Source organism: Balaenoptera physalus, assembly GCF_965194825.1.
Source record: "Balaenoptera physalus genome assembly, chromosome: 18".
NCBI lineage: Eukaryota > Metazoa > Chordata > Mammalia > Artiodactyla > Balaenopteridae > Balaenoptera > Balaenoptera physalus.
In genome coordinates, this window is record NC_138899.1 from 79292550 (window position 1) to 79312872 (window position 20323).

At 45.2% G+C, this 20323-nt stretch overlaps 1 protein-coding gene and 1 long non-coding RNA gene across 10 annotated transcripts in view; one reads left to right on the forward strand and one right to left on the reverse strand.

The window, feature by feature from the left end:
• Positions 1–20323, forward strand: part of SACS (sacsin molecular chaperone) — a 79225-nt gene that overhangs the window by 21220 nt on the left and 37682 nt on the right. For 8 of the 9 annotated variants that reach the window (XR_014256184.1, XM_082435058.1, XM_082435059.1 and 5 more), the window contains exon 3: positions 18949–19099. Coding sequence is in view for 8 of the 9 variants with exons in the window: in XM_082435058.1 (XP_082291184.1) it covers positions 18949–19099 (151 nt within the window). In the remaining variant the exon portion in view is untranslated. Of the gene's footprint in view, positions 1–18637; positions 18883–18948; positions 19100–20323 lie in introns of those variants that run through there. The other variant, XM_082435055.1, reaches the window with a different exon arrangement.
• LOC309647640 lies at positions 1093–18447 on the reverse strand. The gene is made up of 5 exons (XR_014256213.1): positions 17689–18447; positions 13394–13564; positions 7980–8042; positions 3998–4071; positions 1093–2385 (listed from the first exon to the last, which is right to left on the reverse strand). It is a non-coding gene; the product is annotated as an uncharacterized lncRNA (long non-coding RNA).

The following is a 20323-nucleotide window of genomic DNA, read 5'->3' on the forward strand; positions in this document are numbered from 1 at the left end:
TCTGTTCTGGGAAGACCCCACAGAGTTCTGCTCACTACAGAAGCTCTGTCCTTAAAGTCATTCATTCAACTAACACGTGTTGGGCATTTATTATGCCTGGTCTTTAGAATATGGAAGGGAATGAAATGGATGTAGATACCGACTTTTGTGACTTTTCCTTTCTAACAGAGGAAGACAGTACACAGTAAACATAATACATAATTAGATTATATGGTACCTCATACAATGGAACAAAAGGACCAGTGGGCATGAAAAGGAGGTGGGAGTCTGATGGGGTGTCATGGGAACATGTGTCACAGTTTTAAATAGGATGCTCAGGAAAGACCTCTTGGAGATGAAATTTGAGCAAACACTTGAAGGAGGTGAGTGAATTAGTCATAAGCTATTTAGGGGAAGAATGTTCCAGACAGGGGAGCACGTGCAGATCCCATAGGTGGGCGCTGCTTGGCACGTTCCAAGAACAGGGAGGAGACTGGTGTGCTGGCGGGGAGGGACTGAGGGCCAGGGAGTCAAAGTCATGGTTGAAGAGGAAGCCGTGAAGGAGATGGGGACCCACTGCAGGGAGTGACACGGTCTGACTTACTTTGTAAAAGGGTCCCTCTAGCTGCTGTGTGGAGGGCAGGGGTAGAGGCGGGGAAACCCATTATGGTTTGCTGTCACAACCCAGGTGAGAGATGACGGCAGTTCTGGCCAGGAGGGCTGTGTGTAGGAGGCCCTTACCTGATGGCTCTATGCTGGTTCATGTGTCAGTCTGTCCAGGGAGGCTGGGAGAATGTCCTGACCACCTGACAGTGTCGGAATGTCATTTAAGATGAATGTCGACAACCTGATGAGGATCTTTCCAACAACCATCGGTTCCCTAATTCTCCAGTACCTCCTGGGTGTCCAGCAATTCAAGTTGATTCCAACATTAACTACCCAGAGTTAGCACAGACCCCACGGTTACAGGCTTAGTCCTGCGGGATCGCCTTCACTTGAGGTGCCAGCAGGGACGGAATCCCCAGGCTACCCCCACTACAAATTCAGGGATTCCCAGGACCCCTGCCCTCAGGTTCAATAATTCACTAGACTGACTCAGAACCCAGAAAGCTCTTTACTTATGACTACAGTTTATTATAAAGAATACAACTCAGGAACAGCTCATGGCAGAGATACATAGGTCAAGATTTGGGGGCAGCAGGTGTGCAGAGCTCCCGGGCCCTCTCCAGGTGCACGTCCCGTCCCAGCACCTTCATGTGCTTACCAGCCTGGAAACTCCTGCAGCTTGGTGGTTGTTCCAGAGTTCCCAGCTAAGTGTCATCATGTTGGCGTGATTGATTAAATCATTGGCTGTTGGTGGTTGAAGTCAATCTCTAGTCTATCTCCCCTCCCTGGAGATCAGAACAGGTCAGAAAGTTCCTACCCTCTAATCATGTGGTTGGTTCCTGGGGTGACCAACTCCCCTCCCCACCCCCATCTGAGGCTACCTGGGGGCCCTGCCATCAGCATACAGAAAACACTCTTATCACTCAGGAAATTCCAAGAGTTTTAGGAGCTCTGTTCCAGGATCCAGAGGCAAAGACCAAATATTTATTTCCTATTATCCCATAATCGAAGTAACGAAGATTCAGATGAGAGAGCAGAGTCCAGTCTTCAGGAGAGCAGGCAGATAAGCTGAGTCCAATTGTATGAAAACTAAGCCCAGACAGGGAAGAGCAGGTGTGCAGGAGAGGGCAAAGCAAACCTGCCAGCCCTGACTTCTGATGGAGTTATGGATTTGGTGGCAGTAACCCCGAAATAGAGCCAGGGACGTAGAGTCCAAAGAAAGAACAGTGGATTAGCAATTATTCCGCACCTCCTAGGTTTCAATAGCTTGTGAGTATAAATAAGGTCAATTAATATTTACACCCATGTCTCCATGGCTCCAGATCTTCACCTGTTGGTAAGACCTTAACCTCCATGCTCTTCTTGTTGGCTTAAATTCTTCCCCAGCTACTTCTGGGTGCCCTCAGGGCGGTGACATCTCCTATGGGCCCAGGAACGAATTTGCTCACGTTCTTTCCACTTGAGCCTCTTGGTCAAGGGCACTTGTCATGACCCCTGCAGCTGGTGCCTCAGTAAGACTTTATCCCAACGGACTCCCTTGGGACCAAAGTGACTGCAACCTGTGGATGGTAGGTCGGGAAGAGGAATGGCTTCTCCTCAAGCCCGTGCTGATTTTGTTTCCTAGGAAAGAGGCAGTGCTGCATGGACTTATTCCCATTCAGCATTTCATGGCACTGGTTCTTCACCTTCTGTCCTCATAGGCTCCACACCGGTCCTTCGTGTGTGGCCAGAGAGGGGAGGATGGTTCCCATCCTGTCCCTTCTATGTCTTCTCTTTCCTCTCTTCCTTAGACACCTACCTCTGCATCCAAACACAACAAAACCAGCTCAACAAACACCCTCCCAGCTCCTTTAAGAGAAAACAAATTGTGTAATGGGAAGAGTATAAACTTTTGAGCCAGACATAACTTGGTTTGAATCCCATTTACTAGTCATGGAGCCTTGAGTAAGTTACTTCTTTTCATAATATGGGGAAAATAATGCCTATAATAATGTTAGATCAGAGACTGTGAATGTAAGACACTTGTGTAGTACCTGATGTGGAAAAGGGCACCATTGCTCTCATCCCTCCATCCTCCAGAAACCAGCACTGATGGCTCACCCACAGTCCAGAGCATCTGTCATCACGCAGGTGCCCCAGGAACGGTGCTGCCACCACCATCCCAGCCTAATGAGCAGTTGCAAACCCATCTTTCCTGTCCTTCTTGGTTGGTGGTGGGGATTTCTGGCCAGAGGCCCAGAGCAGGGTGGAGAGTGGGCCTATGGGTCAAAGGGAAGGTATTGGTGTATGTGGAGGGGTGCTTGGGCTTTCACCCTCCTTACCTGGAATTGACAGAAATCCTATGCTTGGCCTTGGTACCCCTCTACCTTGTGATAAAAATTTTATCATGAGAAATTTCAGGCATCCACAGAAGTAGGGGGAACTATTACAATGAACATCCATATAGCCAACGGGCAGATTCAGTGATGATTGAAATCCACCACATTTGTTCATGACCCTCTTTTTCTTTGTGTCAGTGTGTTAAAGCAAACCCTAGACGTCTTATTTTTCCCTGGTCTTTGTGGCAGGGCCCTGCGTGTACATCTGTGTCGGGGGGCACTTCTTAAACTGCAGGGTGGTCCTCTGAGGAGCCCCAAGGGCTGCTCCGCTCCAGGCAGGTTCCTCTCAGGGAAGGAGGGACTCGTGTGTGGAGCCGGGGCAAGTTCGGTGCGGTCACCAGAAGGCACAGATGGGAGAAGAGGAACAGTCACAGCCATAGAAACACATGTGTTATTTAACCTTCATGGCTGTCAGAATCATTGCCCTTTAGACACTGCTTAGGAAGGTCCCCTTCGCTTAAAAATCAACTGATAGCTTTTTCTTCAGAATAATAGAAAGTTAACTTATTACCCAGCATGAAACAGGATTTTAAATTATCTCATTTACTGAATCTCCTGGGGAGGGGTGCTGGGGAAGGAATCTCATATAGAAGTGATAGCATAGAGTTAAATCGACTCAAGATGATTTTTTTAAATTAAGCAGTAGGCAAAACGATTTATATGTGAAAATTTAATATAAATGGTTCTCATTTCTAGTCTGTTATGATTGAAAGCAGTAGCCATCGAAAAACAGTACAGAAACAAAACGCTAATTCTTTTCAGAGGCAAACTCCATCTGAAAGCTACAGCACCTCCTAGACCAAGTAAATAGGTTCTGTAGAAAAAGCCCTCAAAGAGTGAGTAGAAAAAAACAAAATCCCTAGAACAATCGTAGAAAATATAAAAGACAGAAAAGCTGTATAAAAGTGATTGCATATGATTGTGCCATCTGGCATAAGAAGACACAGCCAAACCATTTGACATTTTGACGTAAGGTTAAATTGCTACCTGCTCCCCACTGCCCACAAAAGGGAAAACAACGAAAAGGAACTGACCGTTCTCACGTTGCAAGAAAGTGGTGGCTGAATGCAGAATGGATTTCAGACAGTATTTAATTTGTTCCTTTCACCTGCATGGAGAAAGATGAAGGCAAATGTGTTTTTTAAAAGACAATGGGGCTTCCCTGGTGGCGCAGTGGTTGAGAATCTGCCTGCCAATGCAGGGGACACGGGTTCGAGCCCTGGTCCTGGAAGATCCCACATGCCGCGGAGCAACTGGGCCCGTGAGCCACAACTACTGAGCCTGCGCGTCTGGAGCCTGTGCTCCGCAACAAGAGAGGCCACGATAGTGAGAGGCCCGTGCACCGCGATGAAGAGTGGCCCCCGCTTGCCGCAAGTAGAGAAAGCCCTCGCACAGAAACGAAGACCCAACACAGCCAAAAAAAAAAAAAAAGACAATGATGTACTACAGACCCATCATACATGTTTACCATACCTTTATTTTTAACTAGGGAGGGCTTAGCTTAGAGCTTCAGTCGAGCCCCAGAAGGAGAGGAGAGAAGGTTTGCAAGGAGGACGCATGTCTTGCAGATATCGTGTTAAGTATGGAGGAGGCAACTGATGGCTTCTCTGTCCGCTGCTCACAGCCACTGAAAAAGGCAAACACTGGGAGGGTCATCTCTGTGTCTGCACTTTACTAATAGTACCTCGTCATCATATTCTTTGGATCCATAGGTCGTGTTACAATAAGAGATGATTAAGAACCCTTGTTCCCTATTCTGGAACAGGAAATTGTGACCATACATTTTTAGAGTAAATACCATGAATGTTACCCAGTTTACTTACAGTTATTTAGTGAAGGCTGCTCAAAGGGTTAGGTTAGGATTAGCCTATTCTTTCAATTGAGAGCGTGGATTCTCCCTGGATTGCGTCGTCTTGACCTTCTGCGTCCACTCAGTTGACTGGTTAAGCCATGCCTAGCTGTTGGTGCTTTTTTTTCCACTTTAACGTCTTTAAAACAGAATGTCCAGGGAAATGTGCAAAAAAGGTACAACGATGTGAGCATGGCTGCAGGGCTCTGGGAGGATGCTCAGGAAGGAGGGGCTGGGGCAAGGCAGGAGAGGTGAGCCTGTCTCTGAAGCCTTTGAACTTGAAGCACTGAGTGTTGTTATGCTGGGGAAAGGTTCAGTCGTGCTTCGTTACAGATCAACTCGGTGGCAACAGGAAGGATTAGTCGGAGGGGAAACGATTTGGGGCAGTGAGAAGAGCTGGGACCCTAACCTAGTGGTCTGAGTAAAAGAGGGTAAGGACCTGAACCAACAGGAACAGACGGAGGGAATGGATTCAAAAGGTGTTGATAGGACTGAGCACTTCGACACGGTGGCCGATTGGATGTGTAAGGAGAGGGTTTGCAGACAATGACCAGCATTTCCTTCTTGGAATATTTGTTTTGCATCTATAATATCTTTAGATTATTTAACCAAAAAGGGAAAATATTTAGAAAACAAGAAAGTGACCAAAGGCTTACAAGACAAACACACATATAACTTTCGTTGCTAAGGACATTAAATATGTGTTTTCTGAACTACATTCAATTGCCCTTAATAGTTTTCCACCGATGAGTTTTTTTTTTTAATTAATTAATTAATTAATTTATGGCTGTGTTGGGTCTTCATTTCTGTGCGAGGGCTTTCTCCAGTTGCAGCGAGTGGGGGCCACTCTTCATTGTGGTGCGCGGGCCTCTCACTATCGTGGCCTCTCTTGTTGCGGAGCACAGGCTCCAGACGCGCAGGCTCAGTAGTTGTGGCTCACGGGCCTAGTTGCTCCGCGGCGTGTGGGATCTTCCCAGACCAGGGCTCGAACCTGTGTCCCCTGCATTAACAGGCAGATTCTCAACCACTGCGCCACCAGGGAAGCCCCACTGATGAGTTTTTAATGTAAATTACTTAGCCATTATAGTTATAAAGATTATGGAAATAGTGAACAATCATACAGTTTGTTTAGATTTAGATTTGGGTGAATTCTGAAAGAAAAACTGTACATTTGAATATTATTCTACCCTTTCCCTATTTAAAAATTTTGTCCCTGCTGCTTCAGAAATATTCATTTTTAGAAGCATTCAGTAAATAGACATCTTTTTCCATTTTATAACTATCTAATTTATCCAATAAAATCCTATCAAGAGGGCTTCCCTGGTGGCGCAGTGGTTGAGAATCTGCCTGCTAATGCAGGGGACACGGGTTCAAGCCCTGCTCTGGGAAGATCCCACATGCCACAGAACAGCTGGGCCCGTGAGCCACAATTACTGACTGAGCCTGCGCATCTGGAGCCTGTGCTCCGCAACGAAAGGCCACGGTAGTGAGGCCCACGCACCGCGATGAAGAGTGGCCCCCACTTGCCACAGCTGGAGGAAGCCCTCGCACAGAAACGAAGACCCAACACAGCCAAAAATAAATAAATAAATAAATAAATAAATTAAAAAAAAAAATCCTATCAAGAGAAAATTTGAAATGGTTCGGGAAATGAGCAAAAATGTAGGATTTTAACAGACGAAGCATCTGTTCAATTGCAGTAATCATGTAAAATTCAGTCATTTTGGTTTTTTATGGATTCATTCCCAATTTTCCTTAAAAAGCTCTCTTGACCTATTTCTAACTAGCATTTCCTTTGTGTCCCCTCCAGTAGTGGTTGCCTGCCAACTACTATCATTGTTCTCCAAACAGCAAATGCATGAAGCCGTTCATGAACCCTTCCGTGTGAGGAAGGCTGTAGCATGCTCCTATTTTTAAATAAAGCAAAGGGAAAAAACAGAACATTGTTTTTCACAAATTCACAGATCTGTAATTTTGTGGACACAGTTTCTGTGATTCATATTTTCAAGTTATTGTGGCGCTGACTCTGCACAGAGATAAAACAATGGTCAGCTTTTGAAGTGATCATTCATTGACATTATTACTCCAAGTCCAGATATTTAGACATTAGATAAATAAGAACATGTTTTTTTATTTTTAAAAATCTTTAATGAATGTAAGCAAGAAATGTTAAAAATAAAATATGACAAAATAAAAAAGATTCCATTTTTCATAAATAAACTCATTTCTCAAATACTTCTGATCCAAAGGATGTTAGTTTAATCAAATCATGGTCTAGGGATTCTATCTGAGACACTGCTTAACAGCTAAACACAGGTGAGTGTATTTTTACACAAGTAACTCAATTGGCTATAATTAACTGAACAGAACTAGTGAATTGTAAAATCTCACCCTTTTTGCTGTCTATATCTATATAGACATGTAGATATGTCTATATCTCTATTCTGTAATTCATGCTTATATATCACATTTATTTACTTATTTATCTTTAATTTTTATTGAACTGTGGTTGATTTACAATGTTGTGTTAGTTTCAGGTGTACAGCAAAGTGAATCGGTTATGCATATACATATATCCACCCTTTTTTAGATTCTTTTCCCATATAGGCCATTACAGAGTACTGAGTAGAGTTCCCTGGGCTATACAGTATGTCCTTATTAGTTATCTATTTTATATATAGCAGTGTGTATATGTCAATCCCAATCTCCCAGTTTATTCCTCCCGCCCTTTTCCCCCGGTAACCATAGGTTTGTTTTCCACATCTGTGACTCTATTTCTGTTTTGTAAATAAGTTCATTTGTACCATTTTTTTAGATTCCACATATAAGTGGTATCGTACGATATTTGTCTTTGTCTGACTTACCATATTCATTCAAAAGTGTTTTCCAGCACGTGTGTGAGGGCTTTTGTGCTGCCTACATCCAGCCAGACTATAAAATTGCCATGTGCTTGAAAATACAAGACTGTAATTAGCTCTTAGGAGAGATTTTAGGGCACTTTTATCCCTAAAGCATGCTGACTGTGTGAGATTTTTAGAATCTCAAGCAAAGTGTTTCCCCTTTACTTCAATTCTGGGGAGCAGCATAGAATAAGGAAATTGAATGGAAACCTGGGTTCCAGTCTTGACACTTGGCATTTGCAAGGAAATCTTAGACAAATTACTTACCATCTCTGGGTCCTGAATCCTGATTTATAAATGTGGTTGATAATGTCTTCTTTGTAGATTTACCTGGGAATTAAATATGACAGTGGGTGTGAAAGATTCAGCATGTGATTGGTGATAAATGAATACAAATGAGTATTGTTCTAAATGGTGGAATATTTTTCTTTAGAGTGAACCCCAAATCTGTCTCTGGAGACACAGAAATTTTTATACATGAAAACCATTCTCTTATTTGAACAGTATAACATGTACCCTGGAGTCATGTTTTCCCCAGGATAAACATCTCTATTAGCACCAATAACAACCCCATATGGGGGTATGGACAGGGTATGGGTTTGCACGGAGTGGGGTTAGATCTTGGCCCTGTGTGTGGTCTGGGGAAATTATAACCTTTCTGAATCTCTTTTATTAAAAAATCTGTAAAATAGAAATAAAAATGCCTCATAGGATTTTAGTGAAGATTAAATTAGAAGTGTTGGGTGCCCAGTAAGTGTTTCATTATGGCAGGTATTATTATTATGTGTGGTTTTGAATTTCTCACCATCCCAATGACTGCTTTAAGTGAACAGTGGTCTCTGTGATACGATTTCAGAGGCAGTTGGGTGACTCACCTTCCCAAACTCTGAACCTAGTGCCCACACAGCAACAGAAATATCCTTGAGAGAGAGGAATAGGCTGCATTGCCTTCCTGCTGGAAGAAGCAAGTGGGGATCAGAGGAGACAGTGCCATGGCATCGAGAGGGATACGTCTTGTTGAGAGTTACCCCGTGTGCATGGTCTTCTCCAAAGAAGGTTTAAAGAGACGGAAAGAAAAATAAATTCTATTTCTAAACACACACAGACACGGGGAAATGCACCTGAAGGGAATCCCAGGGCCACTTTGGAGTGGGACTCCTCGTGAGCAGGAGGGATGTGCCTGACAGGGAAGCAGATCCACGACAGCGTGAAGGATGGAGCTGATGGGAGCCGACCGTGGGTACGCTTGGGAGTAAAGACAATGAAGGAGGACAAGGAAGAACCAGATCTCAGTCCAGACACGGAATCAACCAGGAGGGCAGTCTCCTTCCTGACGGGGACTTGAGGCTGCTGTGCTCATCCAAGAAAACCTTTAATGGAAGACAACACCGTGACACTCAGGAGCTTTCCTTTATTTTAGCACTTTCCCTTTCATATTGAAATGATGTTTGTGTATCATTTCAGTCTTTGAGCTCCTTACGGGCACTGGGGTCGTTATTGACAGCATCATTGGTCTTTGATTTCTGGGCACCCAGCGGAGTGCCTGAACGTAGGATGGGCACAGGTCACGCTTACTGAACTCAGCAGAGCTGGGGAAGCAGTAGATCAAAGTGCAGAGTGCATCAGGAGAGGAGGTGAAGTTCAGATCCAGATGTTGAAGAGTACCCAAGACACCACTGGCCTGCTGCATGGTTTTTCTGGCATTGGCCTTGACTGTTCAGGTGCCAGAGCCACAGAGGAGGGCGATGGGGAGGAGGAGGGTGAGAAGAAGAGTGTGGAGGCCGCCCTCTCGTGATGCCTGCCTGCGTGCCTTTTCCATGAGCTGGCGCACCCCCAGACAGAGGCGGGAACTGTGCTCCTTTATCAGGATGCCAGCACCCAGCGCATCGTGGTCGTCACGCATTTTTATTGTATGAATAAATGCAACCCTCCCAGGTCAGCGACAGCCCTTTTCACCTCACCGTAACCCTGAGGAAGGGTCGTAACAGGTGAGGAAGTGAGCTCGGAGCGGTGACATCCCTCCCATGGAAAGGCGTGAGAGCGGGGCTGCAGGGGGCGTCGGGTCTGACCATCAGTTCACCTCCACACAAGGGGTGGAGGATGGAGACAGGTGGAAAGTGAAGAAAAGCAACTTGTGTAAATAAAGGACAAAACAGAAGGAAAATTATTAACTCCCTAAAAGAAAAGCACAATATCAATAGCTGGAAGAAACAGAAAAAAGGAAGAAGTGTTTTAGAGTGTATTATGGTATTCGATGCTCATACCGTTTCCTTTTTTTTATGTTCAATTTAGTCAATTTTATGATGGAGTGTTTTATAGGTTTATGTCGTAAGTTTCCTACCATTGTGTCTAGGGCCGAGACTCCATTAAAACACTCTAATTATTAGCATGCAGTACATTTATTTTAATGTACAAACTGCTATAGTTAGCTCACTCTATCTCCGTATTTTCTATAAAGCGTTCCAAGAGGGGATGTTTAATCAAGGTCGTCATAAATGGAAGAGGAATTCAGAAACCACATGTGGTTTTATTATTCCCTGAAATGGCTAATATGGCTCAAGATGTGTCACCTTTACAAAATCTGAGGGCCTGAGTCACTTTTTTCCTTTCTAATGCAAAGTTCTTTCGGATTACCCCATTGCTGTATGTAACCATGACTACACTTAAGGCCCTTCCTGGTTAATTTTGCTTTGGCAAAGCTATATTAGAATAATCTAGGATTTTTGGCAACCAAACAGCTACCTCGCATTCACATTAACAATAGATTCAAAAGCATCATGTAAAGTCTATACAATCCTATTTTGTCAAAACTTTTACAGCAGTTTAGGGAATTCGTAGTCCCTCTTTGGAAGGAGGAAAGGGAGGATTGTTCATTCAGAAACGTGACATCATTTCTCAGAGCATGTTTAATGGCACTAAAAATAAAAGTTAAGGCACCGTCTCCTGTATCTCCATTTTCCTTCCTTGTGTGGAAGGGAAGAATAAGTGAGAATCTGAGATGATCATTCAGGCTTCCTGGGCCACCCTTACTCCCATCCTGAATGGGGTTTAAAGAGCCTTGCTGGATTTCTTTCACCTGTTGACTAGAAACCATATGTTCCAGTGGATTCTCACTCATGTGAAAATGCTGAGTCTAGAACCTCACCTTCAAGTTAAATGGATAATACATTTAAAAAAAAAAATGGGAAAAGCTAGCATCTAGGAGCTATGTTAAAAATGAGCATCTTTATAAAATAAATAAGCCATGGGGATTTAAGGTACAGCATGGTGACTACAGTTAATAATACTGTATTGTATATTTGAAAGTTGCTAAGAGTAGATCTTAAAAGTTCTCATCACAAGAAAAAAATTGTAACTATGTGTAGTGATAGATGTTAACTAGACTTATTGCGGTGATCATTTTGCAATATATACAAATAGCCGATCATTATGTTGTACACCTGAAACTAATATTACATGTCACTTATACCTCAGAGAAACAAACAGAGGCATGGACTAAAATCTAATGCCTCCATTAAACAAAATTAATTTTGCTTAAATGCCAAAAAACAAAAATGAATATTAACATATTGTGTGCTAACTCCAGTTATTTTTCTTACCTGCATCAGATTGATTTATTATCTGTCTCCATTCATCAAATATTTTGTAGTTACTAACATCAGATAAACATGGAGATAGAAAGATGAGTAAGGCAATATTTCATAACGCAAGTCACCAAAGATGATCTTATGAGGAAGGCAGACTTGCGATGATTTAGAATAATTTCACTGAGGAATATACAGGATGCTATGGGATCATGTAGCAAAGAAACCCTATCCTATTTGAGATCATACATGTTGGTGACATGACTGCATAGATTCAGTTTTCCCAAGACAGTTTTTTTCCCTGTAGTTGATTGATTCTTATTCGGTCACATGAATTTGGATGGCCAAAATGAACAGGCTTAGTAATCATTTCAAGGGTGAATAAATAACTAAAATAGATTTTAGCTCTTTAGCACTTTTCATACATAGATATTGGAGAGGGAAGCATACATTTCCTCCACTTGGAATGTTAAGTAGATAACTAGTTGGGGCTAACAATGGCATCTTAGAAACACAGGTTTTCTTTTAGAGCAACATAGAGGGATCCAGAGGAGAGAGAGACAGAGAGAGAAGCAGAATAGAGAGAAAGAAGTTTGTACCATACCAAGTCTAATTTGAGATAAACTCATGATTGTTCCATTTTCCTTGTACACTGAGCTGAGCCTCAGTTACTTGCAATCACAAGAGTTCTAGCTGATACAACATTAGGACATTATCATTAACTAAATTCCAGACTTTATTTGTATTCACTAGTTATCCACTAGTATCATTTTCCATTCCAGGATCCAATCCAGAATACCATACTATATTTACTGAGCTTTTAAAGAAGTACATATTTGAACTACGTTATTTATTTATTTATTTATTTATTTATTTATTTATTTATTTATTTATGGCTGTGTTGGGTCTTCGTTTCTGTGTGAGGGCTTTCTCTAGTTGCGGCAAGCGGGGGCCACTCTTCATCGCGGTGCGTGGGCCTCTCACTATCGCGGCCTCTCTTGTTGCGGAGCACAGGCTCCAGACGCGCAGGCTCAGTAATTGTGGCTCATGGGCCTAGATGCTCTGCGGCATGTGGGATCTTCCCAGACCAGGGCTCGAACCCGTGTCCCCTGCATTGGCAGGCAGATTCTCAACCACTGCGCCACCAGGGAAGGCCTACTGAGTTTTTAAATAACACTATAAAATATGTCAAAAGCATTCAGGGATGAGATATCATAGTCAAATTATTATTATTAACCCTGCCCTTATCCAAGCTCTCAGGTTCCTTTTAATCACAGCAATATGAGATTTCAGTGCCAAATTCTTTGATGTTCTTTGTCAAAGTTATAAGCAAATATATACAATTACAAATAATATCAAAGTTATTTCAAAAAAAAAAAAGTTCAGGCACCGTGTCTCCATTGGCACAGAGAAGGGAAGTTCTTTCACTTGTTTGGCTTGTTGTATTGAATGTGGCTTGCCGGCTAAGCTCTGCCTTTCTGGTTGAAGCCCAGATCCTCCGTGCAAAGGATCACTCTGCATAAGGCCTTGATGGTGGAGTTGTGGGGTCCACAGGGGAAGTCATCTAGAAGGTGGGCACCAGGCTCGCAGCCACGGTGCCCTGTGAGGCGTCAGGCTTCCCAGCGAAGGATACTTGGGGTGCATCTGAAGGAGGAGTGGACATCGGGGAAGGAAGGGGAATACAGGCAGAGACCACGTGAGAGAGCTGGGGAGTTAATTTCATGAGGCTGCAGCAGAGCCCGGAAGGGTAGGTGGGAGCGGGGGGAGAGTAAATTGGGGCGAGGGCGGGGAGTGAGAGATGAGTGTGACAAGTAGAACTTGAAGGTCCTTCTAAGGAGTTTGTATTTTATTCTGTTCCTGTACGTATTTGAGGGCAAAGATGTCAGTTCCGACCATTCTGGAAAAAGACCCAGAGCATCTTAAGAAGACGGTCAAATAGACAAACCACTGGACTCACCAGAAAAGTCAAACTAGCCACATTCACAAATGTTTGTGCCCAGAGAGACTCTACACACTGTGGTACAGGGAATGCCTTTGCCTTCGCATCAACTACAATGTTATTATTTTTAGATATAATTCGCATACCATAAAATTCACCTTTTAAAGGGTCCAACTCAGTGTTTTTAGGATATTCACCGGCAGTGGAGGCTGTGGCGGGCAGAGGGCAGGTGCTGGACGCCCCAGGAAAGCATGGAGACAAAACGAGTGGAAACCAGCAAGCCTGACTCAGGACGGTGGACTCCCCATGCTTCTTCAAGGTCAGGCGATCTGATGGAAAGCAGAAACGGGGGGAGGTTTATCAAACACAGAGGCAAGGAAGAGAAAGGGTGACCTCAATCACCTGCCAGGCCCATAGGGCTCAGGCCCACCCAGCCAAGTAGGAACAGACCACCCTCTTTCCTTTCCTGTCTCAGGGCTTTGGCCTGTGTGGGCTCAATCGTAGCTGACTATTTGGGGGAACAAGGAGAGAGGAGAACCCCCCCCTACCCCTTCCCTCTAGGAAGGCTCTGACCACCCGCCTTAGTGTGGGGTGGTGATAGCTTCAGTGAGGAGAAAACTGACCTTCGAATGAGGATTGAAGGTTGAATTTTTATGTAATGATTTTGGCTGAACTTATTCCAATCATAGAATTGAAATAACTTAAAGTGACCTCAGGACTGCCATTATATTAGAGTGAGCAAAAAAATCATAGGATCTGCCCAAATTCCCATCCCAAGGCCAAGAAAGATTACTTGCACACAATATCACCCCTCCCCCATCCTTCAGAAAAATGTACCTTGATATGTTACTACACAACGTCTTTTAAAATCTTATCAGTTGCACTGTTTTCTAATATTTCTGCAGATTATTTAAACATCATTTTGCCATGTAGATTAGAGCAATGCTGTAGGCTGATCCGGTGATCACGCACAAATCCCTACTATCTTGCTGGAACCTACTATGGAGGCTTGAAAAGCTAAATAAACCTGTGGAAACTCCATATCCAGAAAGTTCCAAAAAGCAAAACTTGAATTTGCCATGAGCCGGCAACTATTTACAGAGCATTTACATTGTAGTAGGTATTATATGTAACCTGTAGATGATTTAAAGTACACAGATGTGTGTAGGTTATATGCAGATATTATGCCCTTTTATATAAGGGACTTGAGCATCCAAGGATTTTGGAAACCACGGGGGTCCTGGAACCAATCCCCCCTCCCTCCTGCTCCTCATACCGAGAGACAACTGTGTTCACTTTCCTTGCCTTCCTCGCAGCTATGGGGTGGCCATGTGATAAAGTTCTGGCTAATGAGAGAGAAATAGAAGTCTGCTGGGAAAATCCTTCTTTTCCCATAAAACAGACAGGACGGGTGTCTTCCCTTATCCTGGGACACAGACTTTTATGGTTGGCAGGGTGGCCTGAGAAGACTCTGAGAAGGTTGATTGGTGCTAAACTGTGATGAGCCTTGTATGCCACGCTGAATAACTTGACCCTGGATCCTACAAATTCTTGTAGGTTTTGGAGCAAAGAACTAAGTCAACAGTGGCCTCCCTGTCGTCAGATCCTATAGGCACTTCAGCTACTTGGCATTGCTGATGCCCTTCTTGAAGCTTTTTACTTAATCTCATGGATACGATTTTTCCCTTGGTTTTGTTCCTAGTTTAAGTCTTGTCTCCTTAAGTCACCCTCAGTTCTGCTGCCTGAGGAATCTTTGTAAAATGTAGCTATGATCGCCTAACCTGATTAAAATCTGAAAGGGGTTCCCCATCCCCTCCAGTCACTCCGTATGTGGCATAGAGACTTCATGACCGCGTGGTCATATTTTTTACGCTCCAGCACGAATTTTGCCCTCTGACCTTTTCGTAGGGAACTATTAGAAGTTCCTCAGCTTTATTGCTGTTTTTGACTCCATAATTTGCAGGTGCTGTTTTCTCTCCCTTAGAGATCTTTTTCCTCTCCCTGTTTATGGTTTTACTTATTCTTTAGGACTTCACTGAATGGCATGCCCACAATATCCTCATCTTTTTATTTCCAAGCTAAACAGCCTTGTGCTGACTCATGAAACAAAGGAATAATGATTTGTTATACTTTTGTCTTTGTATAATTGGAGAACATTTTCCAGAAGGGGCTAATTAATTGTTTCCCTCTGATCAAGACATGCTATCAGGTGCATTCCAGTTTGTAAAATCACAAAGCATTGTTTCAGGGGAAGTTAACCTGAGCCTGGAGCTATGCTTCTAAACTGCAGTGTGAGACTGCAAATGGACCAGAATAAAAATTTAAGAATTTTTACACTGGATTGGACTGGCATTTTGATGATTACCCTGGATAGGATTTTCAGTTACTAAAATGTGTCCACGTTAGGGGCTGGAAGATTTTCATCATCTAAGAGTGATGGGGAAGCTGGGGCCCATGCAATGCCAGATATGTCATCCAGGGAAAGAGAAAGAAAGCACCAGGGCAAGTTAAAACAGGGGTCATGAGAAGGAATAACATTGTTCTCTGCGTCCCGCTGAATCCAGCTTGTCCAATAGAACAGCTTCATTTGCCCATCTCTATAACTGAAACAGGCTCAGAGGGTGGTCCCATGACCCCCTCCTATCTTACTGATTTGGACTCGTTCTAAATGAAAGGACTAAAGCTTTGACTTCTTGCTGTTCTGCATTTGATAATAGGTTCCTACAGAATGAATATAAGGCTCAGCTTAACATTTCTTAGAATACATTTTGCAAATTTCCTTATCATACATACTGGTGACGTTTCATGAACAGATATTCAACAGTTACGAAGTTTGTGCACTTTTGAAAAATTAAAATACCCATACTTATTAAAAATTAAACTACCATACTTATTCATCGGGTTAAGTAGCCTAAGATATTTCTTCTCAATGGAAAGTTAGGCAGTTAATAGAAATGAGATTTACACAGTGATAAAAACATTGAAAAATACTATGTGTTCATGGTATAATTACCATCATATTAAAAACCCTTAAATTTATGGCCATGTATAAAATTGTTGTTTGTATTAAGGTTGGTGTTAGAATTATGAATAATGTCTGAGTTTCCACTTTTCTGTATTTTCCAGATATTTATTCATTCCTTCTTTTCCCTCTCTCCCTCTTTTCCTCCCTCTCTTCCTTCATTCCCTCCCTCAGTCCTTCCTTCCTTTCTTTGTATATATTTACTGAGCACCTATTCTGTGTTAGGACCTCTTCCAGGCCCCGGGAAGCCACCAGTAACAGGAGACACTAATTCCAAATCTGAGTTTGAGTCGGGTTGGGGCATGCATCAGAGAGAGAACTGGAAGAGGGGGAAGAATTAGGCAGCGACACCAAGTGCGGGTGAAAGAGGAGGGGAATGTGAGCTGCACCAGCTCTCTGCCCCCTTTGTAAGTTCTCTCTGGAGAAGCTCACCTTCCTGTGTTTCACCCAGGCCTCTGCTCCCTGTCACTTCTTAGGAAGAAGTTCTGCGACCACCCGAGTGCCTTTCCTGTCCCATCTTGCACAGCCCCAACGCCCTCCCCTCACTTAAACAGAACTGGCTGACCTCATAGCGTGAATTTATGTACCCTCTGTCCACTTGTTTACTATTGTCTTCTTCCTCAAAATGTAAGCATGAGACAGGGACTCTGTTTTGTTCATTGCTGTATTCCTGCAGTTTAGAAGTGTGTGCATCTAGGACACAGGAGAGGTTTAACAAATATCAACAGCGTGATTAAAAGAATGATCCCCTAATCTATATCCTTAGCTTTGACACCTCGCCTGAGTTCCAGATTTGCATGCCCCACGCTGACCAACCCTTTAAAGGATATCCTGAGTGTACTTTGAACTCCAGGTGTTCAAAGCTTTTCGTGATCAGCCTCCTTCCCCAGCCAAATCTGCTTCACTTCTTGTGAAATCCTCTCCCTTCAGGTCACTTCTTTGTCTCTCGAGTCTTCACTCTGCACCTTTGTTCCTTTGCCACTACACCCTGTTTGCCTGGCTCCTTAAGGAAATCAGAGATCTGAGGGTTATCAAAGAATTGAGGTGTGAAAGATTTGTCCTGGCACTAATGCACTTGCTTGTATGGCCTCGTCTGATTGAAGAAGTGAACGTTCATCCGTTAGGGTTTTCTTCCCTGATCTTTATATTGAATTTGCGTGTTCTCCTGTAATTGATTGAACATGCTTACTTGTTCCAAGTAGGGAAAAACCTGCATGACTTATAGCAACTTCACTTTTAAATACGGTTGGAAGGAAGGGATGGAACAGCTGTAAGGGTGTTTTGTATCTTTATTACTGATAGTGAGTTCTGAGTAATATTTTCTGTGGAGGAGGGGGTAAAATTGAAAAACAGTATTTAATACCATTTTTGGGGTCAACACTAAAATTTAATTCTATTAAGGGTATTTAAACAAGAAGCACACAAGTTTACCTGTTCACGACAGAGCCTTTGAGTTGCCTGAGTAGACGTTGCCTTTTTTTTTCCCCCGCAATGTGTCTCTTCCACACCTCCGAGAGACGTTAGCCGGAAGAAAGGACTGACATGTTCTTAAGTGTCAACAAGCCACATACACTTTCAAATTACAAGGCAACGTTAGTCACTCTGGGGCGATTCCATCAACTCTGAGACTCCTGCTTCTGATTACAAGGAGCTTGCAGGTGTGATGGGAAACGGGCCACAACAACAGAAGACAATATTGCCAAAATAAGCTGCATATGTTCTAACGCGTCATAGGATACGCTCGCGTGCATTCTCATCTATCACTTTCCTGCTGGCAGTCCTCACTCCATCAGGAAACCGAATCATCGATCCTCCTCTTGTACCTTAAAAACAAAGAGGAAACGAATCCGCGGAGACACTGTTCTGCGGCCGCCTCGTTCCCCGCTGGTGCCCGAGAGGCCACCGTCAACCTCATTTGGAGATGCTTCCAGAGACTCAAATCACTACGGCTGAAGGAGACGTAGGCCCTGCAGGTCTAGTTCTGAATGTCCTGGCACTTCTGAATTCGGTCAAGGAAAACACAAGTCCTCTGTAAACCTGCGTCCCCCGTTTCCAGCGAAGTGTTGCAGGCGGTCCCTGCCTGGCATTGTCGCAGACGGAGGGCGGGCGGGCGGTGGCGAGGCCTGAGGGAGGGACGGGGCCAGGCAGCTTCTCAACTACAGATCCGGGTAGGGTGGAGCCTGTAGGCGGGGCGAGTCCTGATGGGCGGGAAGGGGCCTGAGGGCGGGGCGGGGCCTGGTGGGTCCAGCGTCTCCTCAAGGAAAGGTGAGGGAGACGCGGGGCTTGACGGGAGGGGCATCTCCTCCGGAACGGTCCATGAGGGGCGGGGCCTTCGGAGGGGCGGGGCCTGGGCGGGGCCTGGGGCCTGGGGCAGGGCCTGCGGGTGGGCCTTACGCGCAGGCCAGGCGTCTCCTAAGCTAACGGTCTGGGCGGGCGCGTGCCCGCTGGCGGCGCCTCCTGGGCCCTTGCGGCCGGGAGCGCGCCGGCGCCTCTGCCGGCCCCTCCTCGGCCGAGGCTTCCTCCAGCGGCTCCCTGTCGGCGGGCCGGGCCGGGAGGCGCGGGCTGCGGCGGGAGCATGGTGCGGGCGCGGCGGCGCCGGCGGTGAGGACACGTCATGGGCGACAGGTGAGCGCGGGTCGGCCCAGGGCGCGGCCCCACGTGGCGCCCGCTGAGGCCTTTGCCTTCACACAGGTGGCTCCGGGTGACCGTGCTGCCCGGCTGCGTGGGCTGCAGGACGATGGCGGTGCCCGCGTCCTGGACGGTGCGCGACGTGAAGCGGCGCCTCGCGGCCGAGACGGGCTTCCCCGCGTCGGAGCAGCGGCTGTGGCTCGGAGGCCGGCAGGTAGGGCGGGGACGGGGTCCCGGGGACGGGGGTGGGGCCTGGGGACGGGGCGGCTGGGGCGGGGGGCTTGGGGACGGGGCCTGGGGACGGCGGGACCGGGGACGGGGCCCGGGGATGGGGCCTGGGGACCGGGGACGGGGGGGGCGGGCTGGGGACGGGGCCCGGGGGACGGGGGGTACCGGGGAAGGGGGCGGAGGCCAGGGGGTACCGGCGACGGGGTCTGGGGGGAGAGGCCGGGGATGGGGCGGCCGGGACGGGGGACCGGGCTCCCGCTCGCCCGGGAATGATCATGCCTGGTGGATACCGATCGAATGACGGGGCTGTGTGCCTGTCACTGCTGTGATTTCTGTCGATCTGCCGTTTCAGCATTGTTTCCCCCTCCCCCCTTTTGTCTGAATCTTCACTTCCTGAAATTAAGATACTTTTTTGATGGGCGTTTTAGCAAGAGGGTTTTTTTTTTTCTTTTTTTGGTTTGCTTCTTCGGAGCCATCACCACTGAAGTGACTTCATCATTACTCATAGTTTTCTGATTTTGTTATGCATTTAACTGGAATCCTGGTCAGTACTTTCACCTTTTATGTCTTAGAAGTTTCTACCCATCTCTGAATCACAGAAATTTAGGACTGAGAGGCTCTTCAGGCATACTTTAACATGGAAGCTGTTATTTTGAGGAGTAAATTTATATTAAAACTTGTAAGGTGCAAATGAATGATTTAACAGATCAAAACTTTGGAAAATAGGAGTATTTCATGTTATATATAACCTTTAAGACTGGTGGAAATACTACCGTTTTCTTTAAGGAGGTGTTTAATGGAGACGTTTTACTAGAAATTAACTTCTTATTTTATCCTAGTAAATATCTTCACTTTTTAAGTGATAAAGAGGTAAAAAAGAGTTGAACCAGATACACAAGGACTGCTTGAGCCACCCAGGATGGCATTTCAAGTATTGGATTTCCTTACTACCCAGTACAAATACTGGGGACATGCTTGGTACCCGTGATTTTTAACCTCTCAGTGTAATCTTGGCCTCTGTGTGCCTGGGCGCACCCTCTGGTCTCTTGCCCTCTTAGACAGATTTCAGGTTAACCTGTTCTTGTGTTCCTCCGGGCATCAGTCCTCCTTACTGCTTGGTCCCCCAGGGTCTTTGGTGTCAGACAGGGGCTTGATTGAGGGCTTTCGGCAGGACCGAAGGGGAAAGCTTGTCATTCTTACCTCTGTATCT